Source organism: Trichoderma atroviride, chromosome 4 (genome assembly GCF_020647795.1).
Source record: "Trichoderma atroviride chromosome 4, complete sequence".
NCBI classification, from domain to species: Eukaryota; Fungi; Ascomycota; class Sordariomycetes; order Hypocreales; family Hypocreaceae; genus Trichoderma; species Trichoderma atroviride.
In genome coordinates, this window is record NC_089403.1 from 5,209,866 (window position 1) to 5,237,635 (window position 27,770).

The window sequence follows — 27,770 nt, forward strand, 5'->3', positions numbered from 1 at the left end:
CACTGTTGTCCCAAGAGCACTCGTGAAGCATCTTTGCGCTAGTAACTGCATTAAATGTCGAAGTAAGGAATATATTGAGATGCGCTTTTAATTATGAACATGTCTTGCAGACAGCTAAGGGCAACGATGCATCACCCATATATTATTCCAAGTAAAATACAACGACCTATCCCCTTGTATCAAGGATTCCTTGTGAATCCCTTTTTCAATTACAATAATTGCCACAATAGCGACCATTGGTGTAATTTTTTGCCCTGCCTAGCTGAATGGCATCAGATCGCTCCATCAACCGCAAACGTGGCACTGGATGTAAGGCACTCCATTGCCGCTGGTATAAGCGCATCCTCCAGAGCCATCAAATGGGTCGCTAACTGGACGGCTGCAGGCAGCATCTGCATAAGATTGGCAGCAAACGTTACTTCCACTCCAATTGTCTGCAACATTCAAATACCATGCATTCGGTACATTCCAAGATGTGCAAGGTGTCCAAATGTTCCAATCGTCAAGGTCGATTGAGCCAACGTATCCATTGCCACAGCCATTTGCATAAGCATTAACTTGGAACCCGCCAGTAGCAACAACTGAGGTTGCAAAGGAGATTGCAATAGCAATAACAGAAGATGACCACATTTTGTGAATAATCCAAGAGATGTATCTATAAGAACAATTCCAAATTAACATCCTGCATTTAAAAGTCACGAGTAAAAGTCACGAGTTGGTTACTCACTGTCGCGAAAATAAATCTTCGATCTATTGACCTTGAAGCCAGGATATGGAGGTTGGATAGATTGATAGCTTGATAGTAAGAAAGCAAACAAATCTAGGGAAAAGCCGAGTATATATAGGAATTGTATATATAAAAAGCACGTTAGCTTTAAGCGAGGTTATCACGATAGTGGACTATTGGTTTCCTATTTTTTATTACTATTCAGATATATACCTTCTTAATACAGACACCTATTCGCTGAAATAAGCGTTAAAATCTGATATGAGAATTTAGAACAATAAGGCTGTCAAATAATCGCCTGATAATATAATCACCTGGCCTGATTCCGAGAAATAAATATTAATTTTCTATTTTATTCTTGAAAGATAGTAGAAGCTACTATAGCATAGAATTAACCCTAAAAATACCTTCTGACAAGCATTATGTCTTTTGGCACTACTTTGTATCTCTGCAAACCCTCAACTACACTTCTTATGCACGGTTTCTTTCCTGCGCAGGTACGTAACTTCAAATACAAAAGCAATCTCCACCAACATGGCCCCAAAGGACGCATCTAAGTTCATGTCTAGAGAGTCCATAGAAAGGCCGTACTCCCTCTGCCAGGGGAGACGGGTTTCCGGTAGAAAAATGCAACGCTTGATCCGAGAGCCGGTCCAATCTTCGGAATTACTTGCTAGTCTTATAAACTTGACAACTTACAAGTAATATCAGGGCCCTAAAAAAATACGGGATCCAGCTGTGCCGCCTGCATAAGCTTGATACCGGAGTGTTTAACATCCACCAATAGGGCTAGGTTCGTCTACACATACCTATTTCGACTAATAATGGAGCGACAACTACTGGGAATTTGTAGGACTAGTACTTATCTAGCAAAGTGGCATACGGCCTTGTCGGTGAAAGGATGTCTCGATAGCCTCACATTGTGTAAGGAGATACCTTGCCTAGTCATGCGATCTGAAAATGGGAGTTCGGCAGTTTTCTCAGACACCCTACTAGTCTGTGATCCCTGCGCTATGCTGGGATACGTGGCGGATAGGACCAGGTGCGCTAATACATACTAGCTTCAGTGCAAGCTAGATCCAGCTGATTTTCTGCTCGAGTTTTGCTGCGGATAGTAGTAGCAAACTGTTATCTCCGGATTGCTGGTCAAAGACTCAGGCAGTGGAGTATGCTCGCCTATCCACAGTCGCGACGCGAATGCCATCTTTTTGCCTACAATATCCATTAATAACTCGTGGCAGCGAGGGAGGTAAGCAGAGAAACGGGAATAGGGCCCATTTGGAGACAAACTTCTACAGCAAAGAAATGCGGCAATTTGAGCAAAGGCTCGCTATTAGGCAAGAGTAAAATCTCGTTTGATCATACTTTAAAGTTTTAGTTAAACTCCCACCAATTAACGTCAAAAAGAAAATCACTGCCACTGCCAGTATAAACAAGGAATAGGTCCCGAACTCCTGTCGCATTGCTTACGGAGCAAGTGACTGTATCCATGTTTACCAGCCACCGGTATTGCGAACAGCACATGTACCAACTAGTGCTCCATTCAAACTGTCTAAATGCAACTCGACTTTGCCACCGGTAGTTGCAGAAGCGACACGAGCGGAGAAAGACTTAGCACCAGTGGTAAAGTTGACGCGTTCGACTTTAATGTAGTCACTATTGTTAATGCTGCAGACGTCTAGGCCTCCCTCACTGCACACTTCAGTGGAAACACCAGTTGACCAAGCGGTCAACTCCGCCTCTTGACGTTGATAGGGATTCAGCGCATCTATTCTCGGAGCTCCGGCAGTTGTCGTGTTCATCTGGGGGATGGAGCCATCTGCATTATAGACAAATCGCCCAACAGCCACAGATCGATCGTAGCCACCACCTCTGGGTAAGGCACCATTATGATAAAGGAAGTACGAATTTCCCTTATAGTCAATAACACCTAGGTGATTTGTGAAGCTTGAGCCCTAGGTTTGCATTACAATGCCTCTGTATATCCACGGGCCCAGGGCACCTGGACTTCTTGAATAGCGAATGTCTTCTGAGCAGCAATCTGCAGCAAAAACATTATAGTAAAGGCTATTTCGCTTGTAGACCCAGGGACCCTCCTCGAACGAAGTTGTGAGATTCTCGCTACCTGAACGAGCTCCAAAGCCAGCGACGGTAAGCTGGATCTTTGCGGGGCTGCCAATATATGAAAACATATCTTGGTTCAGCTACGCATACCATAGATCTGGGTTACCATCATCATCGATATGGACTGTAGGGTCAATTTCGTTGTTTTCTAGCAGGGGATGACCAAGCGCATCGACGTATGGACCAGTAATTGTGTCGCTTACGCCAACGCCAATAGCCATAGCCCCTGTCGCGCAGTGAACCATTGGAGCATAGTAGTAGAACTTATTATTTCGGCCGACACCTTGGCCGGCCCAGGCATTGACACTAGCCCAAGTAAAGCTTTTGAGACTCATAACTGTGCCGTGGTCCAGCCAGTTCGCCATATCAGAAGTCGAAAATAGCCGCCAGTTTGTCATGTTGAAGAAAGTCGAGCCTGTCAGATCATGATCGGTGAAGCAGTAGAGGCGATTGTTATATACAATTGGTGCTGGGTCTGCAGTGTATATAGTCTGTACTGTAGGATTATCCGCTCTAGCTGTGCCGTTGTCGTTTAGAGACAGCAACAAGAAGAACACAGACAAAGACGCCTTGAGGGTCCACCTCTGGGGATCCTGGTGATAATACAAAGAATTAATGCGAACTAGTAGTATTGTGTTGCCGGTTGTAGTATATGTAATATCCAACGCTACAATTTGTACAAATTTTCAGGAGAGGTTATTTTGCCATTGAATTTGATCTCTGTGTACAAAATTGTATTTTACTTCTCGTATGGAAAAGGAGCAGAAATATCTAATCACAGTTAGTAAATATAAGATTTAGATTAGAGTTTAATTTATAGGACGTTGGAAAGTATTATATAGTGTGTCGAAAACGCATATAAAAGGGAATGATATATTGAAAATACAATTATAGGGTATTGAAAGGGAGAATATTCTAGTTTTGATACCGCGTCCTATCAAATCCACAAAAGTTGACACGGATGTTGGACGGTGTATTCAGAGTATGCCTATGGGCTACTCATGCTGCTGCTAATATAGCTTTTGAGTGATTCTTATAAAAATTTCCGGAACTTGATGCAAGATAACATCCGTAAGTTTAGAAACGAAGGAAAGGATGAGGTAGCCACCCCGATTAGATACAGCCTTCTAAACAACATGGTACTCTTGTACAATATGCTACATGATGAGCAGAAATAGCCTTATCTTTATGGAACGTTAGATATGTAATAATTGGGTCTACTCTTGGTTGTGGGAGTGGAATCTTGTATCCATTGTAATAAGGTACAATTATCTCTTGGACTATTTGGCTTTACTTAACAGTAAGACAATATTTCAAGCTCACATTGGAACGCCGTTCAATACCACTTTCAATAGCATTGATCCTTCAATCTCCTTGGAATGAGCTTTCAGTTCATTCACATCCCAATTGACCCATACAAACTTTCCTTTCAGAAACTCGGCTTCAGGGGATACAAGCCAAACGTGGAAACAGCCAGGAAGTGCAACTAGTGAAGGAGTCAGCTTTTGTAATAAAAGAAGAAAACAAGACAGAAATAATCTCCATAAAGATAGAAAACAATGAAATAATAAAGTGCAATTGGTTTACCTTCATCTTGGCCTGGAATTCCGGATATTTCATTGATATCAGTGGCAACAACGCCAGGCTGAACGTTAAAAACACTAAGGTCTGGATGTTCAACCTGCAGGAAATCGAACATCTTGACGATTGCGAGTTTGAAGGCTGCATATGGCCAAAAGCCGGGAAGCGGATTGATGTGCGCGATTCCCGAGGAGATATTCAAAACTTTGGCTTTGGGCGCCAACAAGGGCACCATTGCCTGGATCGCGTTGAACGAACCAATTATGTTTCCCTCGATACTCTCGCGCGTTTCTTTCTCGCCGTAGTTCGCGAGAGGGGCGCGTGGCTTGAGGAAGCCAGCGTTACTGACAAAGATGTCAATCTTGCCGCCGCCAGCCTTGTTGATGGCACTGGTGAAGGCTGCCTCTAAAGCGTGACGCTGGCTAACATCGGCACTCTCAACAACCACGGTAGTGGTTCCTTTGGGGTTGGCCCTAGAGATCTCTTCAGCAGCCAACTGCAGTCTCTCAATTCGACGCCCGAAAATGGCGATGACTCTGGCACCGGCCTCCGCGAAGGCGATAGCAGTGGCTTTACCAATACCGCTACCACCGCCCGTAATGAAGACAATCTTTCCAGAAGCACTAAGCTCGGGCCGAGAAGGCAGGATTTCGGGGTATGGCTTGGTATGCCAAGTCTTGGTGAAGGATTTGAACATCTCGGTGCCTTGATAAGGTCCATCGTAGCTAGCCATCTTTGCGTCTGTATACTGGAAATGCCTGAGTGAGGTTTGCAAGTTGTCTATTGCAGTGAAAACAAAACGGATGGAAATGATGAAGGCTTGTGATATGGCTCAATAGTTCATGTCGTTTGTGCTGTCTTGCCGTTTGGTTACTTCCTCTCTTTCTCTCTCTATATATATACTGAAATACAGCGTCTAGCGAAGGTCATCTCTTGCTACGTGGTATTCATAAGCAACAGAGCAATTGAAGAAAAGTTCAGCGTATACCTCTGGCAATTGTACCATTTTGTGGTTCCGCGGATGATTGTAAAGCTTCCGAATGCTCTATAATAGACATGGTTCCAAATAGCGGCTTATAAAGCATAGGAGAAATCCTCGCAGCTTGATAACCTAATCCGGATAGATGGTACTGGGAGAGCTTCCGCGGCCTTTTGCTTATGTAGCCATAGCTCTCTGCATATCTTTGACGCCGTAACGCTGTTGGAAGAGTTTGCAAGTATTAGAAAAGTGGTTTAAATCGTTGTCGCATCTTAAATTCTTTCACCGTCTCTATTAATCAAGCCCATGTCTATTCCCTAAATATGGCCACTTCCCTCTGATTCGTTTTGTGTGGCAAGAAATGACGATGAATATTCGACGGTGTTCGCTCTTATGGCTGCCTCGACGCATCGTCGTTGAGTGTGCTGATGCAGCTCAGCACAAGTAGCCCGAAAGGACTTTAACATTTCATTCCCTGTCTCCTGCACCATCTGATCAACTGTTTGCAAACCAACTTCAATGAGTTGGCTATCTAATGCTAGGTTATTGTGTTGCGGCTTATGCATGCTATTGGCTGTTAAGATCACCATAGCTGTCATATAAGTGCACCCTGTTGTCCTAAAATATATCGTTGCGAGTCAGCTTCATCAACAGCAATCAATATGATTCGCGCGAGCAAGAACACCTGAGGATTGTGGCCGTCTATCGAAGATGCAGCTTTGGGCATCTTACCAGAAGTTCCAGCAGTCCGTCACACCCAATACTCCAAGAAGGACTAGCAAATCACGCGCCTCATCTACCACTGCCTCCCATTGTGGTGGCAGCCGTGGTACTATACCTTGTCTACCATACCTGCGTAAACTGGCCACCCACTCGGCATCCCATGCATGGGCTTGGTTTATGATCGTTGTACAAGCTAGAGTAGTGGAGTGCAATGCTCCGAGGAATTGTAGCATACCCGAAGGCACTCTCATTATTCCCGCAGAGGCGCTGAATTCCGACGGAATGGAAGCTTTCCACTGCTGAAGGGCACAAGCTACGCTCCGCAGCGCATGGGACCGCTCGTTTGGACTACGTTTTTGAGAGCGCGTGGAATACAAATAATCATATACGCCGCCTTCAATTACGGCCAGCTGGATGCGAGTTACAAAGTAATTCATCTTGGCGGTTCCGTCAGCGGTGGTGATGATACCCGACTCGATGCCGGAATCGTTAGCACCACTCCAGTCTCCAATCTGATGTTCAATAGCTGTTGGCGAGGGTAGTTCAAGATTTATGTCATCATCAATCTGGATCGATGGCTGTTTCGTCCGCAAGCTAAGGTCTTTGTCGAGAATATACGCCAGCCAGAACACATGAGCGCGCTGTCTTGCCTGGACAATATCCAAATGCGCCGAGTAGGTACGATCATGTAAACCGATCGCATGCGCTAGACGCATCACTGTGGCAATCAAGATCAGCGAAGGCTGGAGATCGTGCGAGGCCTGGAGTAGCATCACCATGCCGACCAAGACCTGGACGTTGAGCAGCTGGATATCGCCCAGCATAACTGTCGAGAGTACAGATTCTGCTCTATTGATACACTCAGCCGAGGAGGGAACATTATGACTGTTCACAGGAGTGTGCCGTTGTGCGAGAGCTAAAACAACGTTTATGGCAGCCCATGCCGCCGGATCTCGTTGTAGGGGTCCAACATTATAACAATTATGGACCAATTGCAGAAGAGCTTTGGCATCAAATAGGGGTAATACTGCATTGAAATCCTTGAGGTAGATTTGTATGATAGGTAAAACGTGTTCTCGAGGGGGAAGAGCCATCGATTTTGTAGAATTGTTGCCGTTTGCGCTTGGTATTATCGCTGACAGCGTTGTTGTGGTGGTCTCAGTCCCCCGCTCGGATTGAGGTAGAGCCTGAACACCAGTCCCCTCCTCAGCAACTTCTAAATCGTCAGTGAGCTGCTGCATCATAGCTTCCAGTTGTCGCATATGACCTTGTATATTGTTGGCACCCTCGATGTTTGAACAATTCCGTCGTTTCTTCGGCCTAGCCTTGCGGCTGGGTGCTGTAAAAGTACAATCTATATTGTACGTGATGCAATGTGAGCAGCAAGGCTTCCGCCTATCGCACTTGATCTTGCGCCGGTAACAGAAGTCACAGGACTTTCGCTATATTAGCTTATCGCTTCTGTTGTAACGAGGAGGAAATCGCGGCCTGTACCTTTCTAATAGTCTTTGAATCCTCCATTGTCATTAAAATAATACTGATAGAGCTCAATGAGAATGAATATGCCGCTTTCACTCGTTGTAAAGCAGAGTCTATGTTCGTTTCAGAGCCACAACTTGTCGACCAGATCGAGATCGTTTATAGAGCCTCCGCGGAAGCACATCGCTGACAAATGATTTCCGTTCAACTTGAAGGTTGAGTGGGGTGAATTAATTCCCCTAGCGTTTTGAAGCATCCGCGGAGCCGGTGGAGCATATCAAACCTGGAAATTATTGGGGGGGGACTAATGCTTTAGTGCTCTCTGGATGTTTTAGAGCATCCGCGGATGCGCTTGGCACTCGCTGGCTGCTGACAGAGTTGAAGGGATCGACCTTGAGTGTGTCAAGGGCATATTTCCACTCTATTGGTATAGCTGAGTCAAGTTCGACTTTCACACGACATATGACATTCCACATGGGTGGCCGCCTTTGCATCAATTTGACCATCGCTTCAGCCAGCCTTGGGTTTTCAATGGGTTCCGTATGCTTCTCCGATAATGCAAAGGCTACACACATGCTTATCCATCGGATGATAAATACACTCATTCGTTAGCCACAATTACCAGGTCAGAGAACTTTTCTTTTTAGTATATTTTGTTCCATTCTTGCTGCAAGACGCATGTCCGACTGGTATATCATGCCTTCAATGTTCTCTTTCCACAGTTTATCAGTCTTCATTAGCTGCCAACACCATGCCCTATGAGCCCGCCATTCTGTCCCAAGAGCAAAGGGCTCAGTCTGCTGAAACAAAACACGACGTCGACACCACCGAAGTCTCATCGAATAAGAATAGCGCCGACCCTAAGCTAGAGGCCAATGGCCGACAGATCCATGGTCTTCGCTGGCTGGTTATCTGTGTCGCTCTCTACATCAGCTGTATCCTCTATGGTCTTGATACCACCATCGCTGCAGACGTACAAGGATCTATTATTGAACAGTTTGGCCATGTTGAACAGTTGACGTGGGTTGGAGCAGGCTTTCCTTTGGGCTCTGTGTGCGTCATTCTTCCACTCGGAAATCTGTACAGCACTTTCAACATCAAATGGATCTTCTTCACAACTGTAGTGCTCTTTGAGGTTGGCTCAGCTCTTTGTGGTGCCGCTCCAACGATGAGTGCTTTGATTGTTGGTCGTGTTATCGCCGGCGCCGGAGGTAGTGGCATTTACCTTGGCTCGTTGAATTACTTCTTAGCCATGACAGCGTCGGAGGAACGTGGCTTGTACATGGCACTCATTGGAAGCTGCTGGGGTGTTGGTGCTATCCTAGGTCCTGTTATTGGCGGAGCATTTGCAACATCGTCAGCCACCTGGCGTTGGGCATTCTACATCAATCTTGTCATCTTTGCCATTTCGGCACCCGCATATATCTTCTGTCTCCCTTCGATCCGCCCGTCCCAAGGCGTCAGTATACGGGCACGGGTCGCCCGTCTGGACTTTGTGGGGTTTATCCTTGGCGCTGGCGTTTGGGTTGCTTTTCTGTTAGCACTCTCGATGGCAGGTGGCCAATGGGGCTGGGGCGATGGAAGAACTATTGCGACTTTGGTGGTTTTTGGAGTCACTTTGGTTGCGTATTGCCTCCAGCAGTACTTCGCCCTCTTTACATCCAAAGCTCACCGTGCATTTCCTATCCATCTATTACGCGAACGCACACAAGTCCTACTTTATATAGCAACCGCAGCCGGCATTACAACACTCTACGTTGCAATGTACTTTATTCCGATTTACTTTCAGTTTACCAACGGGGACAGTGCCCTAAAGGCAGCCGTTCGATTGCTTCCCTTTGTTATCGTTGCAATTTCGGTAAACTTAGCCTCTGGATATTTCCTAAGTGCTATTAAGATATACATGTTGATCTACGTCATTGGCGGCATTTTCTTGACGGTTGGCGGTGCACTCCTTACTGTTTACCTGGACCCACGCACGTCAGCCGGTACTATCTACGGCCTGTGTGTAGTCACAGCTATCGGCAGTGGCCTGGCCATGTTGTCTGGCTATTCTATTGCGACGCTTACCACGAAACCAGAAAATGCTGGGGCAGCACTCAGCCTACAGAATGTGTCGCAACTCGGAGGCCAAGTCATCGCTCTTGCTGTTGCGGGGCAGATTTACCACTCAACAGCTGTCAGAAATCTACGATCCGTCCTGTCAGGCCAGGACTTTTCAGAACAAGATATAGAGAGCGCTGTTGCAGGCGCGCAGAGCAAAATACTAGAAAAAGTACATGGCGCTTTGCAACAGGAGGTTATCTTGGCTCTCGTCCACGCAATGCAGCAAGTGTTCGTACTAATTCCTGTGGCAGGGGGGGATTATGATCCTTGCAGCACTGTGTATGAAGCGAGAAAAGCTTCTTGGGGTCGCTAATGTTGCCGCCGTATAGGATGGCGACATATATGTCGGTGTAACAATCCATGTGTTCAGTATGCCATTCTAAGACTTTGTGTCTATAGCGCAAGGGCCGCGAGACTCACTTTGTGTAATACAGGGGGTTTAGGCACTGCTGAATAGAACTATTTAATTATATAGAAAATATTTAGCAAAACGGCCTTCAATATATATAAAATCGTATGCGTCTTTGACCTAATGCTTGGCAACAAGAGAGGTAGCAAATTTATATAACAGTAATCTATTGGGGGGGGGGGGGGCGGGGGGCTAATGCGTAACCCTTCTCCTATTAGCCCATCAGTTTGCAATATTTTCGCGGGCTCATGTCTTAGGAGGTTGGGTGGTAATTATTTTTGCTTGGAATAATGTATTTCCTTTTGCTCCTTCTACTAGCTGCAAGATATGTTACAAACTCTATCAAACTAAACTACGCTACCCACACAAAAGACTTCTAGTGTTTTAGCATTTAAACCTACGAGGTTCAGACGGGTGACGCCGGCGTTGAGACACTTAAAGGTTCTTCGGTCAAGCCCCTTTCAGCGGCAAAGGACTCATGTATCTCCGGAACTGGCGGCGGTTGAAAAGCTGCAAGTGACCTATTGACAGGGGGCGCGTATCACGGCCCGAGCCAGATGTAGGTGAGAGAGAAGGAAGAGGCCAGTCTTAAGGGATGTTGGCGCCATCATAATTAATGATGCTTGGTTTAAGGACAGTTGGACAATTTAGAGTAACTTAAAAAGTGGCAAGAGTGATACTAAAGGCAACTGTTAAGAAGAAGATATAATGCCTTGTTTCGTTAAGTTAAAAGGACGCAATGGCCGGCCTTTTGTACCTAGATAATCTAGGCATTATTGAGACTGGAAATCGACTCCATCGCTGTGTGCAGCATACTATTTTATGGCATGAATCCTACAGAACGGAATATATACCGCGCGTATTAGAGGCTCGGGAAGAAAAAAGGACTAAGGGGTGGGGGTAGTTCGAAGCGATGTGTTGGGGTCTCATTGGGTCTAAAGAGTGAAGCGCCTCGCGATAGGGCCTTTCTCCTGAGTCAAGCCACGGAGGTATCCATCTTGTCGGCCGCATCTGCGATTAAATTCACAGTTAGCTGCTGTTGGTTGAGCAAGAAAACCACAGTTTCGACGTTACATACCACATTCGGGTTATTGCTTCGGCTCTCTTGCCACTTGTGGTAAGTAAACTTCGCAACCAGGGTCGCCTTTCTCTTCGTAAGTCGCCGAATTCACTTGAAACAGCAAACCTTCATCACATGTTTCTATAATGTAAAGTCATTAGATCCATTTTGGGGGGGGAATAAAAGAACATTGAGGAACCAATAGACGTTGGATAGTCTGTTAGCTGGTACCTGCAGTACAACATTTGTGGGAGCCCAACGCAAAGCGAAAACTTCACCACCGTCTTCACTGTTAGCTAGTCCGGACGGGCAGTCGATCTTGAAGCGGCTACATCGTCTGACATTTGCGATGCCACGGAGGCTCAAGCATTCAACATAACCTCTCCTTTCGGATGCGATATGCTGGGCCCTAGTCTAACTACCAACCCATGCGCGGCGACCGTCGATTCTGCAGCTGCATCCAGTCTATCCGCCCTAGCCAAAGCCACGGGCTCCATCTGCACCTCTTGGAGTTCCAATCTTACCTGCCTGAATCCGAGCTCGCCTCCCGATCAACCTTCAGCAGTCAACCCTTGCGTAGTAGCGGCGTCGACATGGCTTACGCTGCTGGCTGCATTGGCTGCGGTGATCCATCTTATATGAGGCGGATGCATGCACTTTACATCTTTAATTGAAAGACAGGCATGGGTCTTTTTTGTTCTCTACAAGCAGCACTTAGTTGGCCTTAATAATGATATATGTAATACCTTCTTCTCCACTCCTTTCTTCGTATTCAAGTTGTTGCAACAGCTACGCAATACGAAATCCGCGTTTTCAACGTTTATACTATTTACTTGTATTGCGCCTCCATTGTAAGAACCTAAGCGTTAAGCATCAATAGACTTAAGATTAGTAGTATGGATAGATTAAGATAGAGCCGATTAGGAAAGATTTTCGTCAATTGACTACAGTATATAGATCTCCGACAAGGTCTACCGTAGATCCGTGGATCCAGTCGAACAGCTGATAGGCCGCGATGCTTTCCTTGCCTTCCTATATATCACTCTTGCTTTATTGTCATTCTTCTTTGGCACATCTTCCTCCATAACGACGCTCCTACGGCTCCCCGCGAGCCCGGGTTATTAAGGTAAGCCCGAACACTTACAACATCTTTCGTGACGGCGTCACTGCCGTCAATCCTTTAACCACGGCAGCCAATATTGCCGATTTCATCAAGAATAATGCCCTCGACCGCGTCAACATTGACTGGGGGTATTTGGTATCAAATCGGACAGGTGAATGTAGTCTTCAAGTGAAACAATGCGAGTGGAATCAAATTCCATAGCTTAGACTTTTTTTAGGAGATGATGACATGTTTGGTTGCCTTCACTATCTTCTGAGTCGGATCAGACAATTTATATAGATTTAGTAACAGTATCGAGAAAAATGAGATGCGATGGAATGAGAGGCATCTTATATCTTCGTCGGCTGATCGTGACCCAGATATCTGTCATGTTTGTCGTCATGCACCAACTGCCAGTTGGCCATGTGCCGGCAAGAAAAGTAATGGCAATTGCTCTCTCCGGTCGATACTAGACTAATAGAAAGATCATTGCGATTCTATGAAGCCTATTCTAACAAGTGCGGTCGTAGACGTACCACAATCCCTTCTGCGTAGGACAATCGGGTATCTCGGGTGTGACTGTAGAAGTCTTGTTTATTGCATGCAATAGATCAGTATGCTTTATCTATCCATACTCTTAAAACATAGAAATGCTCATGTGGAAAAAGGCATAGTGGAGTTTTCCCCTAGATCTTAGTTGATAAGTGAACCTTGATGCCAAAAGAAATCGGAATACATACTACTGGATAATTTAAATGCCAGAAAATATAGAGGATGCGCTTTGCTGAGTGCCAAAACACCTTCCGCAATGGATGGAATGCACTAAAAGAATTAATAAATATTCACAATAGATTACTTAGAATATAGTATTCGTTAAGGAGTCTAAACAACGGAATTACAAGAACATGGCGCCACGACCCGACGTACACTACCTCCCAGTGGCACCACAAATGTTCATGGGCCAATCCACCATGATAGGTCTGCATCTAAATATCCAGCTGAATACATTGAGCATAAACCGTCCAATGGATTGAAGGCATGAAGCACGTCGCTACTCAGCGTTTCATCCCCCGATTGCTGACCCCCGTCTCCATCGCATGTTGGCAAATGTGGTATGCTACTAGAACCGAGACTGCTGCCAATTTCTTTCAACTCTAACACATAGCGAGCAATAACTTGTATCTCTTGCACGTTCTTTCTTATTCTAGGCCATGTTTGGCCCAAAGTTCTTAAACGTCCAATGGTCATGCGAATTTGATCTCTTGCTATTACCATCTCGCTTCCGTTCAGCATAAATTTACAAGCTGAGAGAAGTGCAAGCGTGCCCTCGCTAAGCATGCAGGCTATGAATGGTGTGTGATGGAATGATCGAGCTGGCAGCCCTAGCAGGTAAATCTGTGCCTCTACAGATCGCATGACACGTAGTGTATGCACATTGGCAACCTCTGATATTGGAGTGTCAAAAGAGGGCTGCCTAGCGCAGCTAGAGATTGCTTCCATAGTGTTAAATCTCAGATCTGAGAAGGGTCTATGCAGACAAATCGTTGCCCTAAAAAAGGTAATTTGCTAGTTAGTGAATGACAATCCTCTCTACCGGGCGGGAAAAAATAACTTATTGCGTACACATGAATAACCAACGTGGCCTGGAACATTAGCTCATCTATTTCTCCGGATTTATCAATAATTTGTTTGATGTCTGTCGGTAGTAAGAATAGCCATCCATCAATAACTGAGTCAGCGGTACAAATCACTTGCTGCGAGACATCTTTCGTTGTAATGTTCAGTATCAAGGGGGCTATAGCTGCCGTACATCTGATAGCTCCGATGAGATATGCAAAAGATGAGAACGAAGTGTTGCCGAAGGCAAACTCGCGGCAGTCAAACTCTTCTAATGTTTTGGGCTCGGGTATTTTCTACCACCAGTATCAACGTTGAAGCTCGATAATTGAGATGTAGAGAGATCTGTTCATCCGACGCTGTACTTACGCCCATTTCATACTCCGCCTCTTCACAGGGCAACTCTACAGTGGCCTCGACATCCAAAACTGCAAAGTCCATAGTACCCAGTGTGCCAGCAAAATAACCACAAACAATATATAGCGTCCACCACGTCCGCCTCCAGCACTCTCTTAGTACAGTGTCTGTGCCTCCGTGTTTTGCGGCGAATTCGCGTCGAAACATGCCGAGGTCGACGGCGAGACGGGTAGCCTCTAAAATTTCGTGACATGCTTTCGCTTTGTAGTTGTGCCAGAATAACGCTATTGAGTACAGAATCCGACACTGTACCATGAAAGGGTCTGTTTGTGAAGATTGCAGAAAGCAGACCTCTATGACATTCTGTAGTGTAGTGGGCCACTCTTGGGAGCGATAGAGATGACCGATGAGGCGCAAGACAGCGGCAAGAGGTACTAACCTAGGCTGAATACTGGGGTCTTGCCAGAGTCTGAAGAAATATTTTTGAGGTGGTGTTAATGGGTGGAATTTGTGGAATCGTTTGTAGTACAAATCGATGAAAACATCGCCTTCGACGTTTTGGACGTGACCTACACCTGGTTCTGGCAGTGACAAACTAGGCTGTTCTGATCCTGAGCTTTGAGAGGCATCGGTAATGCCATTCATAGAGGCAAATGCGGCTATAATAGGCGGGTCTGTTATGGAGCCTCCGACGGCCAGGCTGCTCTTCTCAACAAAGCGTCTGCGCCTCTCCGCGAGTGCTGCGCGATCAAGCCCACCTCGACGCGATCTAGTATAGTCGCATTGAGTTTCGGAGACTGCGCAGCGGCTACATCGAGGCCGTTTACCGTCGCATTTGACATGTCGGGCACGGCATGGCAGGCATGCCAGGGAGGAGCGCGTAACCGTACGCTTCCGTAATGCCGAAGGATTGATATAGTCCATGAAGCCAATAGTTAGGACTGCAATGGCTAATGGGAGGAGAAATGGATTTCCGCAGTCTTTCGAAACAAGGCCTCCGAAGAGTTTATGAGCGGGTAGCCACTGAATACCCGGGTCGCCGAAAGCTGCGAGCAGGCTAGGATAGTAGCATCAGACGCTCTGGCTGATCGGGCAATTAATAGCAAGGCAAAGAATCCGACTCGCTGCTTTACACGCACAGTGATGTTTTCGTTGTAATAACTACAATGCCATAGCAATAAAGGTTTAAATTTAAAGATCGTTTTTATGTACCCGGACCCGAACAGCCGGAGCAAAATATTGTTCCTTTCAGCTGTCTACGCTGCCCGATGGAGCCGGTTACACAAGTGCATATAGCTACAACAGTGGCAACTGGTGTATTGCAGCTCTCGGAAATCCGGGTCGGGTAATTGTTGCATAACTACTGGGTAGGTGCCCATTTTCTTTGACCAACCACGCTGGAATCACCGATCAGCGAGTACTGTATATTGCTGTCGGTTACTTAGGATAGATAGATGACCTAATGTGACTGATGGTGAATGAGAATTCGTGCTTATTTTATATATTGAAGATTGAGAGCAACAGATCCAAGATGATTTGACTACCAATTGTGATATAATTCAACTCCGATCTAACTCTAGTCCGACCCGAACGCCACCCGAACACCACCCGGTGCCATCTAGGCACCACCCGAACGGTACTCCTTGTAAGCAAAAGAAACTCCTTACCTCGCTTTGTAAGTATAGGTCACAACGTATTAGAGCTTCGGAAAGAAACCCCTTGACGGCAGGTTGTCTCACTTATGCATATTTTTCACCAACCTCAAAGGTATGAACGGCGTGTTTTAGCCGTCAGTCATTCTTAGCAACATTCATTGGTTTTGAGACATGGATTCGCAATTGTCCGCGCTGGAAAAAACATGATACGAGGGGCGTTACATCGGCTCTGTCTACCTGGTCAGAGTCAGATTGTAGCAACTAATATAAAGCTGTTGAACATCAGGATCTGGACAGAGCCACACACCGCATCTCCATTATGAACTTGAATCGTCGGCGAATAAAGCAACTCGTTCACAGAACATGTATAAGTCGACAAAAAAAATCCCTCAAGCGACTGGATACTCGATCGTGCTGATACTTATGGCTCGGGTCAAGCCGCTCTATAAATAATTCAGCATTTCGCATTTGCTTTATGTGCTGTCGTGAACTTCTGCAGCTGCATCTTGTCTTTTACAATCTTTGTTTCCATAAGAGACATTAAGACAACCAGCGAACTCCTCCACTTGTTTTAATCCAATAACAATAATCTCCAAATAAGCAATCGTTTGAGAAAACTTTAACACAGCCCGCACAATATCAACATCGAGTTGGCGCATTAATTGAACCCTGTGGCTAGCCTGAGCAACAGCTCCGGGATCTAAGTTTCTATTTATTTATACCGTGAGACGTCAATTCTCGGCTACCACGATGAGAATAGTGTCACCAGTGCTTTCATTTATGGAAGCATCCAGCGATGCTGAGGGTCCAACGCGGTAAACAAGGCACAACATTGTTAGCCCATTCTTGATAGCACCTCATGATCTCTGGCAGCTTTCTGTGCTTCAGCATTTTATCTAAAGATAGGGACGGACACGATACCAAACGACGTAGAGAGGAAATTGAAATGAAAGAAAGCAGTGCGGAATTGCATATGCAGCATAATGTAGTTGCTTTCAAAAAGTAGAAACCAAGTCTGTGAAGTCATGCTCGAATCCCCTCATTAGCAGTAGCGACTAGTGAGAAGACGATAAGTTAGCCCAGTATATAAGGGCCTCGTTCGACTGTCCCTAGTGCATCCCAAGGCTTCTTAGAATTTTCACTTGCGAAAAAAGCAGTATCGCATCTTGCCTATCTTTTTGTTCAAGTACCAATAGCTCATATTCCACAAACAAACATATTGCGCCACTAAAACGCAGCCTAGGTTCACTATCTCCCCGTTTGAGCAGAGGGTGCTATCCATACCGCGGCAATGAATTCTGTCAGCATTTGCTGCTCTGTCTGTTTGTTAAAGCTTTTGTGCAGAAATTACTAGGGATAATGAGATTTGTATTATATCAGAAGTATGCTAGTACAGTTTGGAATGATTCTCCCGAGGTTTCGTCTTCAATCAGCCACCAGTCTTTCACCAGCCCCCATTATTTTCAAAGCTTAATAAATTGCACCCTTCGTCATTTTCTTGCCACGGCTTACAAGAGGCTGCGCAGAAAGTACCATTTCGAGGAACAACGCCAAACTCGAAGTAGTCCCGCAGGATCTGGTTGGTGCAGCCACTCCAGCCTGCCGGGATAGCACAATGACCTACGGAATCTTGAATCACTACTGCCGAGCCAGGATGTCCTGCAGACATGGCATTTGCATTGACGGAAGGCGTAACTGGGTCCATCCGGTTTGACAAAAACAGAAGTGGTGCTGCCGGTACGCCAGACTTGAGACTGGAGTCCGCAGGAGGTGTAACCCACGGTCCACGAAACTGATACATGGGCGCAAGAAGATAACCCGAACACTGGAACGGAATAGTAGCCCATTTTGCCCCAAAAGTGATGGATTGACTCATGAACCTTTTTACTTCGTCAGAGTAATAGGTAAGATCGTGTTTGGTTTGGCTACCAGCAGCATCGCTGCAAACGATACCATAGGCAGCTTCTCCGCTGAAGATTTGACTACCGGTGGCACAGTCGGTTTGGATATCGTCGGGGGTGACTGTGTTCGTAAGCAAGGTAAAGTTACCTTCTAAGGCATCTGTAATCAACTGGGCCAGCGGCGGAAAGCTCAGAATGGGCCTGTAAAGGGCTTGCGATATGCTGTCGCGAATATCACGACCAGTCAGGGCTGTAATACTTGTGCCCTCAGCATTGTATGCTGGCAGTACATCCATGTCTGCGATGAATTGATCCACGCGCCTTCTAATGCTAGTACCATTCACGTCTTCGGGAATACGGAGCGGACAAATGTCGCCCGCCTCGTAACATGTGTCGTAGAAGTAGTCGACAACAGCCTCCGTATCGACTAAGTTATGATGCCATAGCTAGGTACGTGTAAGTCAGTAGGATGGCCATAAAAAATGGAATTCAGTCGGCCTTACCCCTTGCATATAGTCCTCAGCGTAGATAACACCATCGAGGACCATTCGGCCAACACGCCCTGGGAACATAGACGCGAAAGTATTCCCGAGATAGGTGCCATATGAGAAGCCCAAATACTGAAGTCGAGGAACTTGATTCTCTTGCGTCGTAATTCCTTGCTCACCTCTGCGATGCTTGAGCAATGCAACTTCCTTTTTCCGGAGCTCATCCACGCGATCCACCATCTCGACCATGTCGCGGCAGACAGCAGCGGTAGTGACATGCTCAATAATACTAGACTTGCCAAGCGTGTTCTCGCAGAGAGCACCTAACCCTTTAGAAATTGCCAGGAAGCGTCGTAAGGCGTCTTCACTGGAGTCAACGGTTCCAAGCCCGCGAAGCACTTGTTGGTAGGCGTTCCTCGCGAGTGTGTCGCCCCCGAAACAGTCCAATTGAGGGGTTGTGTTTCCTAAGCCGCGGGGGTCGAATCCCAGATAATCGTACTTTTTGTTGTTGTCAATCACTTTCTGCAGGTGCCGGCCGGAGAGGCGCACGAGGTTGACTCCAGAATCACCTGGACCACCTGGGTTTAAGATAATGGTGCCGCCGTAATCGGGGTGGTCGACCGGCACTGAGGCCGGAAGCGTGGCAATGGCGATGGCGATGGTGCTGTTGTCTTTGGGGTTGTTCCAATCTAGTGGCACCTTGAGGCGCGCACAACGGAGCCCATTGAAGCAATCACAGTAGCGCAAATCTTCAGTTGGTTCAATTGCTGTCCAGTCAAACTCAGTGTTAGTTGCAAACAAAGCACCCGCAGTTGTTGCGACTAGACCGGCGAGTAAGATTGCGGTGGACGGCGGCAGCATGACTTAGGTTGAGCTCTTACGGAACTAGCTGGTTGAGGACCAGTTTGGTATCGTTAAGCTATTTTTCTAAAGATATCTTAGAGCATGATGGGTTCCAGATATTTATATCCAATGCTGACGACATTGAGGGGGCTATTTTCAAGCACGGGAAGCAACGCTCGAGTCCGCTTAACTGCAATTTGCATGGCCGTAATATGCACGGTTTCTACCCCTTTAGCCCTTGTGTTGGACTTTTGGGCATGAAGAACTCCATTCTAACAAGAAACTGACAGATCAGGGGCTATTGTTTTTTTCAAGCTTTGGCCTTCCAAAAGAGGTAAATCAGCACTTTTTCAAGTCAAATACCCCTGTTAAGTTGACAACATTGTCCAAATAGTTCTCAACAACATTGACGTCGGGCTAATAATATAGGGCGTACGATTGTCATATTTTACTCTGGTGGCAATAGTAGTAGTTTTGCTGCTGCTATATCACCCCGCGCATAAAACCGTGTAACCACGCCATTTTGTATTTATATGTAAAGTATTGTAAATCCGAGCAATAATTACATAACTTTGTGTTTAAAAACATCACTTACCATTTCCACTTCATATGTCCTCTTTCAATAGTAGTAATAATACAAGCAAATTGTCTGTTCATTGTATCGACTTTCAAAGATACCTCTTCGGTATAGAGTGCTAAGCCTTTTGTCTTACTCTCGTGATCCTGGATACAGCAGAATTACAGCCACCTCTGTGCCCGCCGCAGCCATAGGATTGGAGAATAAGCCACAGTTTTGAGATGGCCTTTGTATGTTCACGTATTGCCACAACGCAATGCTAGACATCTAATGGGAAGAATATTTAGTAGTAGTTTTCCGTTACCTGTACCTGGGAAGAAAGGATATCCCTGTGCTAGACGTAAGATCGATGGTGAGGTCTTGTTCGAAGTTAAGTGTTATCGCTTCGCCTAGTGTGCTTTCTATATAGTGTAAAAAGGTAATCCATACTATGGACAGAATTATCATGGGGGTTCCTGGGAGGGGGGGAAGAGGTGGCCAATGTTTCTATATGCCGACTTAGATACACTACTGTAAATCTGTGTATAGAACGCATATCCAAATAGCCTTTGTTGTTCCGTCTCACAATTCAAGGCTAGCGCTAACACTAAAGATTGGCTAAGCACAAAGTCCAAAATTTCCTCTTATGGGGGTGAATGTACCCGATACATCAGCTCAAGTGCCGATTAATGTACTTGGGGTAGGATGTGCATAGCATTCCTAGACCGCTGAAAACATCGCCTGGAGTTTGACTTATCCAAAAATCCCCGAGGTTCTCCACCTCTATCTCCAGCAACTTCACTTATGCACACAGTCAGTCTCTAGTTGAACTTGGTGGTGAGAGAATAATGCATGCTAAGGGGACTTTAGCCAGGGATGATTACCACCCAGCATTGGGGCTGTGAACGCAACGACGAATGCAAACTGATTCCTCTGAAATACGGGGGAGAAGAAGGTCTCTTTAGCCGCATAGCCTTCTTGAAACATGGTGGCTCATTTCCCTAGCTTATTGATGAAAGTACCGAATTACCACTTCAAGCGGCAAGCCATACAATTTGCATTTGCTCGGATGTTTCAGGGACAATCAGTGCATCTGGGGCTGAGAGAACGTACTGATCGCATCGCCAGACCAAAACGGCAGTTTAGAACACTATAAAAGTCTCATTCTGGTCACTGAAATAGGACTTCCTCTCTTCATCCAGTACTTTCTTATTCTACAAGAGCAGGTTGAAGTCATCAGAATGCATTTCAATCTTATTTCTTCCAAGACGGCAGTTTCTAGCTTGCTGTTTGCATGGCTGGTCTCTCAGAGAGTCCAGGCTGGCCTTAATGGACTCTGTCCACCAATGGGACCTGTCTTTCCGCCGGCCACAAGGCCCCGTACAGACCCAGGATTTGACTCAGCAGCAATTACACTGACAAAGAAACTTCAAGGATTAACATCCGGATTCAACTACTCAGCCGTGTCGCTGGGTGTCATGTCTATTCACGAAGCAACTCCAATGTTCGAATTTCACCACTCTCCGCAAATTTTCAATCCCAGGGGTGTCTCGGAGGTTAACTCAGATACTGTTTACCGACTAGCGAGTATGACAAAGCTTTTCACCATCTTGGGCCTGTTGAGGACTGAGAAGGTCAGCCTCGAGGATCCCATCACTAAGTATCTTCCCGAACTTCGCGATATTCATAAGGAAGCAGCAGCACAGGACGCAATTCGCGTTGTTGACTGGGATAGCATTACACTAGAAGCCTTGGCTGCGCATCAAAGCGGAATAGGTGCCGACTGTAAGGCATTACCTCCAAGGAACTAAAAGTTGTTCCTAAGCTAACAATAGCCAGTGACAGTAGATCTTGCAAACTTCCCAGGTGATTGGACGGCAAAAGGCTTTCTACCAGCTGATAACAAGACACGGCTTCAATGCTCGGGCTTCTTCGGACAAAGGCCTTGTAACAGAAAAGGTACTACCTGGCTTGACCGCCAAATCATAGGTAGCTACAAAGGAATGTCTAATGCTAAGATTCAATGTAGATTTTTTTGAACACTTTGGCAAACGCCCGCCAGTCCACGCGCCATTTGAAACCCCGATTTATTCGAATATCGGGACGACTCTGCTAGGACTTGTCATCGAAACTGTCACTAACCAGACATACGAGGACTGGATCCAACATACTATCATCGATCCAATTAAAATGAATCGAACTTTTCTGTCAAACCCAGCAGATTCATTGGGTTTCATTCCTATCAACGCCACCGATTGGCCCGTCGAGCTTGGTGTTGAGGCACCGTATGTTGCATCTTATTTTCACTTACAGTTCGTCAAACTGAATGTTATCTTAGCACCGGAGCGATATACTCTACTACATCAGATCTCATGGCATTTGGCAAAGCAATTCTAAGCTACGAAATGCTTTCCCCCATAAGAACTCGGAAGTGGATGAAACCTCTAGCGTCGACTTCTTCCATTAGCACCCTCATCGGAGCTCCATGGGAAGTTTACCGGTCCAATAAAGTGACCAAAGACGGCCGTTTGATAGAGTTTTATACGAAAGCTGGAGATCTTTTCACGTATCATTCTGTTATCGCTCTCATTCCAGATTACGACTTGGTGATGGTCGCTCTTATGGGTGGACCTGAAGTTTCTGGCGACACAACCTACCATGTGATTGGAGATGCATCGACCGCTTTGCTTCCCGTCATAGAACAAGCTGGTAAGGCCAAAGCGCAGGCCCAGTATGTGGGGACATATACCGATGCCTTGACCAACTCGACTCTTACACTATCCCTCGATGACAGCCCTGGTTTCAGAGTCACAAAATGGCAAGTTCGTGGAGTGGATGTTATTGGAACATCTTTGCTCGGCGACTCTCCAGCCGTACCGCCACGGGTTCGCTTGTACCCCTCGGATCTGTCTACCAGCAACCAAACAGCTTGGAGGGCTGTGTTTGGCGGCAGTGCTAATGATGTCGCTGCGGAAGACGCGCTGTATCCCTGGGATCAGTTTAGTTGTAGCTCATGGGCATCACTCGACAAACTCATCTACCAGTTCCAGGGTCAAGATCTCTTTGTTTTTGATATGATAGAGGAAGAGGGGGGTGATACCAGAGCCAACAACATAAATCTTCCGGCTTACCAGGTGAAATTGGCCCGCATAGCCGAGTAAGATTATTGAGATGATCGGCTTCTGTTAAAGTTAACTGGAACAGAGCGTACAGCTATCAGGGTGTTGAGCACCAGGTGTCTTGGTATAACTGCTGCTAAGCCTGGGATTGGCTAATTGTATTGAATTGGAATAGACAGCATCATAATATATATTATCAAAGCCAACTATATGTACTTTTATAGTACAATTCGCAAAGGGTTACCACTCGAGCCAATATAAGCACTAAGCATATTATTGAAACAGTAAATTTAACTTTTATTGTATAGAAATTAGCGTTGCCGGATCGAAAATCCCCGAAGGAATAAATAGCGTAATCAGCTCTTATCCCCTGCAAGGGGGCGCAGTAAACTCTTAAGTTGCGGAGTACATTCGGGGGATTTCCGACCGGTAGTTTTTCTCCTCCATCTACTTTACAACTCTATTACAGAGAAATATCATGCCTAGCCACGGCAATTGTCAAATACAACTACCCCTTCGTAGCCAAGGGGCTACTGGCCTAGCATCAAAGGAGTGTGCTACCTTGGCTTCGGAAGGGCCGTTCGTGAATCGCCCGCGCGTAACAGAGATAAAGGGTTGGAGAGAATATGAATCGCTAGGTGCATTTCAATGGGAAAGACATAGAGCAACCATAAAAGAGTTATATCTCGATGAAGGAAAAAGACTTAAGGATGTTGCAGATATCATGAGACAAGACTACGCTTTCAATGCCACGTACGTTTTCGCCATCCCTAACCTGGTTCCCTGTTACTAATTTAATATGTGTTAGCATTAAGATGTATAAGATACGATTGAACAAATGGGGATACTTCAAAAACAATCGAAAGCTCGATACAAAGTCGGTATCGCGAACAAGCAACGGAAGACAAGCGAGAAGCAACCTCATAAACACCGTCGACCTTGCTACTACACTTCAGCCTATCACACTCCGCGACCCAGATGTATACAATATATCGGGCCACATTTTCTCTTCCATCAGCACCTACATGTGGGGTTCTTGTGAGGATCAAAGATACACAGCCACTGACCTCGCGTGCGCTACTTTCTACGAAAATGCCTATTTCCGGCCCTCCGCAGAGCTGTTACAGTCAATCGGATCGCTTACAGACCTTCTCCAGGAACAAAAGTACCAACAAGCGGGACCAGTGATGCGACGAGCGGCTATACAGATGGAAACTGTTTTGCGGGATCAGCCTGTGGATCTCCTCGCTTGTCTCTTAGAAATCGCACTCCGACTGCACTCGAGGACTCCCGACTTGGCGGCCTTGCTTATGCGGCATTCAGCAGATATAGCGAAAATCCATTTCTCATCACCCAAACACCCTGTACGAATTTTCACACAGCGACTAGCCAGCCTTGATGGTGTCGAGATCGGCGCATTGGCGGTAGAAGCATACGCATGCCAACTAAAAATCTGGCAAGACATCTGGGACAGCAACACACAGAACGCCGGCGACGGCAACGAAGCAGGACTTGTGTGGATAACAGGCTTGGCTCTAGCAGGCGGTCTCGATCAGCTACCGTTAAGCCTAGTCCCGCGTTTGGACGGCATCATGCTGAGATTAGTCGAGGCTGTAAAAGGCTCAGAGTGGTGTACACAGCTACTTCAGTCCACCGCAGAGAATGGTCAATTTCAATTCTTTGTAGGCCAGTCGGAGGGAAAGCTTACACAGGTAACTATGCAGCCGATCGGCACGCCGACTAAGGTAGCCAGTGCTCAGCCTGTCGCTCGCTACAGTCTATCCCATCTGAATGCCCGTTACCGGCATTTTGCGATCGAAGATCGGTCTGCGCGCGAAGCTATGGAAATACAACGGCTGCTCCAGACGGAAATGGGGACCTTCTTTATGGGGATGGCCAGCGCCCTTGAGGGATGGCTGGGTGAAGTCGGAGAGTACAACAAAGCGGCGGCGGTCACACAATATCGCGAAAGGTTTTTGGCTGCTGGATTAGCCGATGTCATCCAAGTCACATAAGCGTCTTTAAGCTGGAGAATCATCTATCAATAAGAGGAACCCAATGGGGATTCCTATCGCATCAACTTATCAGATTCTGGCCCGTCGTTATTCATTGCTTAGCGACGAATTCGGTCTTAGGCTTTACTTGTTTAGCCAATGCATAAGACTATCCAAGACACAACACAAAAAATAGACCAAATTAAGCAAAGAGTCATGATCCGAATATTTATGCAATCGATGACAATATACCTGGGTTCAATCTCAAAGCCGGAGAAGCACCCATATTATAGTAGATTTCCACATGCCCATCTCAGACGAGAGCAACGTGTATCCTGGAGCAACTGAAACTATCGAATTGTGAGCCGTAGTCTGAAGTTGGTCGATACCAATCTCAAGTTGGCGCGGAAATAAGAGAAATGGAGTTCTATTGGCGATCAAGCAATTCGGGTTAATAGCAATACAAACTCAGATACTTCGACCTTCCTTCAGCAAGAGGCATAAAGACATAATAACCCTGATAGAATTTCTGCATGTTTGTCTACCAGAGAGAAAACGTGTTTTTACTACTGTAGATTATTTGGGTAGCACTAGGCATATATAAAATCTTCTACTTAAATCTCTAGCAATGAAGATCAACTCCAGTAGAGGAAACAACAAAAGCTGTAATTGCTATATGATCAAATTTGTTCATCTCATTAATCCCTGATTTTAATCGAGACGATTTCCGAGCTTCCTTATCAATTCGAATGCAAAGTCTGGCGATTTATCTACTAAATCCTTGAAGCCCTCATTCTCCAGCATGTCTTCAAGTATACAGGTACAGTAGTCGACTAACAAAGTGCGTAGCCTATCCCCTGTAATCGTGTTCTCAAAGGAGTAGCTAACTAGCTTAACAACATCTCCAATGCGGTTCGGGTATAGTGTAAACTCCTTCAAGCTGACATAGATCTTATGCAAAGAAAGTTTTCGTAACTCGGGTATGTCGTATTTATCCGCTAAGGTGTAGAGGCGAGCGTGAGAGAGGAAGACTTCGCTATATTCTTCGTAGCTCTCTGTGTTCTTTCGGGGCGTATGAAGTATCGTTGGAGATGAAAACCCCTTATTATCATTGAATGCCTGAATCATAGATTGCTTCTTCGACACTTTTTGGGGAGTCTTTCGACATTGTAAGCAGATATTCTCTTGATAGTTATGGCAATTATTGCAATAGTGAGTAGAGAAGTTTTTGCAGCATGAATCACATTGTCTAATTCTGCTCGAACGCAGAGCTGCTCCGCAGTGGTCGCATTGGTCTTTTTTTTCATCCTCGATCACAATATTGAATGAAGCGAGAGACCTAGCAGTATTATCCACTGAGGCCTTCGGCGTCGAACTCAGTTTAAGGCTTGCGAGCTGAGCCGAAGCAGTAATGAGATCTGGCTCTGCAGGAGAATATTCTCCAGTATAAGCCCATTGAGCGAAACGGAGGAATGTTTTCTCATCAACATCTTCCCAATAAACGCAATGTTCATTTGCTTCTTTCATACTTCCATTCAGGAGATCATTCAAGCTTTTCGAGAGCCTTGACACGGCATTTTCATGAATTGTGAACAGCTTCTTCTGATGTCCAATGATAAATTTGAAGGGTTGTGAAAGCAGGATGCTGGTGAAATACAATTAGTGTCGATTGCAATTTCTTTTAAGTACGCCCAAAGCTAATAACATTCACAAACCTCTCATACTTTGCTTCCATTTCTTTTCTTCCAGACGGTATCTTTGTAGTAAGAGTCACGCCAAGCAACTAGAAGAGCTAGTCAAAATTTTCGGAAAGGTAAGACTTGACTGCTCAAATAATAAAAGAGTTACTACAACAGAGGAAGAAGGGGATTTCAACAACTGGTATATATATATGATTTATCTGTGTAACACTGGAGGGCTGTTTGGGCGGCCTACACACACGCTAATCAGGTTGGGTTGTAAAGGCTGCTTATTGGATAGCAACCCTATATTACTTCATACCAAATCTGCGGGAGGCCTTTAAGTTTACTTTAGATAGTTGTATTAAAGCCTTGGGGTGATTTTTCTTTAAGTGACGTGTAATGTATTACCCCGCAATCCCTTTCTTTTGCCTAAACATAACACACGCATTTATATGAGCAATTCGACCTCGTCTTATAATTTTCAATTGATTCAATGATACATAGGCGGGGCAGCCCGGGTAGGAAGAGGAAGCAGCTGCCTAATATCATCTGGCGGTAATATACTAATTGCTCCACAGCAAACACCACTCTCAGGAGTCGAAGGTGTACATTGCAGCAAGGATCATACATTGGCTGGAATCTTGCGCTTGGTCATTGCCTACATACCTCTTTATCTCTCTCGACAACATCAAAGCATTCTGTGCATGTGCTTCGTGCTATCCCTTGTAATAGAGATACATGGCTTTTATATCCGAGATAAACGCAAGTAGGCCTGTCATATAATGCAAGTTTCGCTGGTTCTAGCCTATTGAGTACTAGATGTCGCTAAAACCTTCTCAACTAGGATTTCGCAACAAGTAGCGAAGGAATTCTTCTTCCAGCTTATCTAAGAACTAAAGTTATTGGAGTGGAGCAGCAGAGGGGCTATGTAACATTTGTGGCGAAGCATATGCCTATATAACACAAATGGGTTTGCAACTGACTCCTAGTTGTTCATACGACATACTTTCGCTTATTGTATATTTTACCCTCACAAGATTGATTACACACTTGAGACTCAAGATATCTCCTTTGGCCTCTGCTGGTACAACATGGAGCCAGATAACAACGTCGACGATTTACAAAGCATTAACAACAAAACACTTGGTACAAATGCAAACACATTTCCAATTATAACGCTTCCAAATGGGCAGAAAGTTCCAACAGGAACTGTGGGAGCGTTGCTTGTGAATATTAAAACCTATGACGCCAGCGAAGAAAGCCAGAGA

General features: G+C 45.7%; 9 protein-coding genes across 10 annotated transcripts; 3 read left to right on the forward strand and 6 right to left on the reverse strand.

Moving 5' to 3' along the window:
- Positions 1-56: 56 nt before the first annotated feature.
- TrAtP1_009136 (uncharacterized protein) lies at positions 57-846 on the reverse strand. The gene is made up of 2 exons (XM_066114170.1): positions 728-846; positions 57-655 (listed from the first exon to the last, which is right to left on the reverse strand). The coding sequence occupies exon 2, from the start codon at positions 628-630 to the stop codon at positions 286-288; it is 345 nt and encodes a 114-aa protein (XP_065970264.1). The 5' UTR covers positions 631-655; positions 728-846; the 3' UTR covers positions 57-285.
- A 2,085-nt stretch (positions 847-2,931) lies between these two features.
- Positions 2,932-3,249, reverse strand: TrAtP1_009137 (uncharacterized protein; the record flags this gene model as incomplete). The annotated part of the gene is made up of 1 exon (XM_014087264.2): positions 2,932-3,249. The coding sequence occupies one exon, from the start codon at positions 3,247-3,249 to the stop codon at positions 2,932-2,934; it is 318 nt and encodes a 105-aa protein (XP_013942739.2).
- A 921-nt stretch (positions 3,250-4,170) lies between these two features.
- Positions 4,171-5,286, reverse strand: TrAtP1_009138 (uncharacterized protein; the record flags this gene model as incomplete). Its single annotated transcript, XM_014087265.2, has 2 exons — positions 4,439-5,286; positions 4,171-4,337 (listed from the first exon to the last, which is right to left on the reverse strand). Exons 1-2 carry the CDS (start codon positions 5,163-5,165, stop codon positions 4,171-4,173), a joined length of 894 nt encoding a protein of 297 aa, XP_013942740.1. The 5' UTR covers positions 5,166-5,286.
- Positions 5,287-5,683: 397 nt separating this feature from the next.
- On the reverse strand, positions 5,684-7,799 carry TrAtP1_009139 (uncharacterized protein; the record flags this gene model as incomplete). Of its 2 annotated transcripts, none has more annotated exons than XM_066114171.1 (3): positions 7,629-7,799; positions 6,144-7,570; positions 5,684-6,029 (listed from the first exon to the last, which is right to left on the reverse strand). In XM_066114171.1, the coding sequence occupies exons 1-3, from the start codon at positions 7,659-7,661 to the stop codon at positions 5,729-5,731; spliced, it is 1,761 nt and encodes a 586-aa protein (XP_065970265.1). In that variant the 5' UTR covers positions 7,662-7,799. The 2 variants fall into 2 exon arrangements, with proteins under 2 accessions (XP_065970265.1, XP_065970266.1); XM_066114172.1 differs by lacking the exon at positions 5,684-6,029 and having other exon boundaries at positions 6,140-7,347; positions 7,402-7,570.
- A 245-nt stretch (positions 7,800-8,044) lies between these two features.
- On the forward strand, positions 8,045-10,073 carry TrAtP1_009140 (uncharacterized protein; the record flags this gene model as incomplete). The annotated part of the gene is made up of 2 exons (XM_066114173.1): positions 8,045-9,947; positions 10,049-10,073. The coding sequence occupies exons 1-2, from the start codon at positions 8,365-8,367 to the stop codon at positions 10,071-10,073; spliced, it is 1,608 nt and encodes a 535-aa protein (XP_065970267.1). The 5' UTR covers positions 8,045-8,364.
- A 3,745-nt stretch (positions 10,074-13,818) lies between these two features.
- On the reverse strand, positions 13,819-15,106 carry TrAtP1_009141 (uncharacterized protein; the record flags this gene model as incomplete). Its single annotated transcript, XM_066114174.1, has 4 exons — positions 13,819-13,839; positions 13,916-14,203; positions 14,277-14,972; positions 15,023-15,106. 4 exons carry the CDS (start codon positions 15,104-15,106, stop codon positions 13,819-13,821), a joined length of 1,089 nt encoding a protein of 362 aa, XP_065970268.1.
- Positions 15,107-17,363: 2,257 nt separating this feature from the next.
- On the reverse strand, positions 17,364-19,169 carry TrAtP1_009142 (uncharacterized protein; the record flags this gene model as incomplete). Its single annotated transcript, XM_014087268.2, has 2 exons — positions 17,364-18,266; positions 18,324-19,169. The coding sequence occupies 2 exons, from the start codon at positions 19,167-19,169 to the stop codon at positions 17,364-17,366; spliced, it is 1,749 nt and encodes a 582-aa protein (XP_013942743.2).
- Positions 19,170-20,948: 1,779 nt separating this feature from the next.
- On the forward strand, positions 20,949-22,868 carry TrAtP1_009143 (uncharacterized protein; the record flags this gene model as incomplete). Its single annotated transcript, XM_066114175.1, has 4 exons — positions 20,949-21,492; positions 21,547-21,573; positions 21,737-21,992; positions 22,046-22,868. The coding sequence occupies 4 exons, from the start codon at positions 20,949-20,951 to the stop codon at positions 22,866-22,868; spliced, it is 1,650 nt and encodes a 549-aa protein (XP_065970269.1).
- Positions 22,869-23,276: 408 nt separating this feature from the next.
- Positions 23,277-25,394, forward strand: TrAtP1_009144 (uncharacterized protein). The gene is made up of 2 exons (XM_066114176.1): positions 23,277-23,579; positions 23,635-25,394. Exons 1-2 carry the CDS (start codon positions 23,305-23,307, stop codon positions 24,839-24,841), a joined length of 1,482 nt encoding a protein of 493 aa, XP_065970270.1. The 5' UTR covers positions 23,277-23,304; the 3' UTR covers positions 24,842-25,394.
- Positions 25,395-27,770: the final 2,376 nt, after the last annotated feature.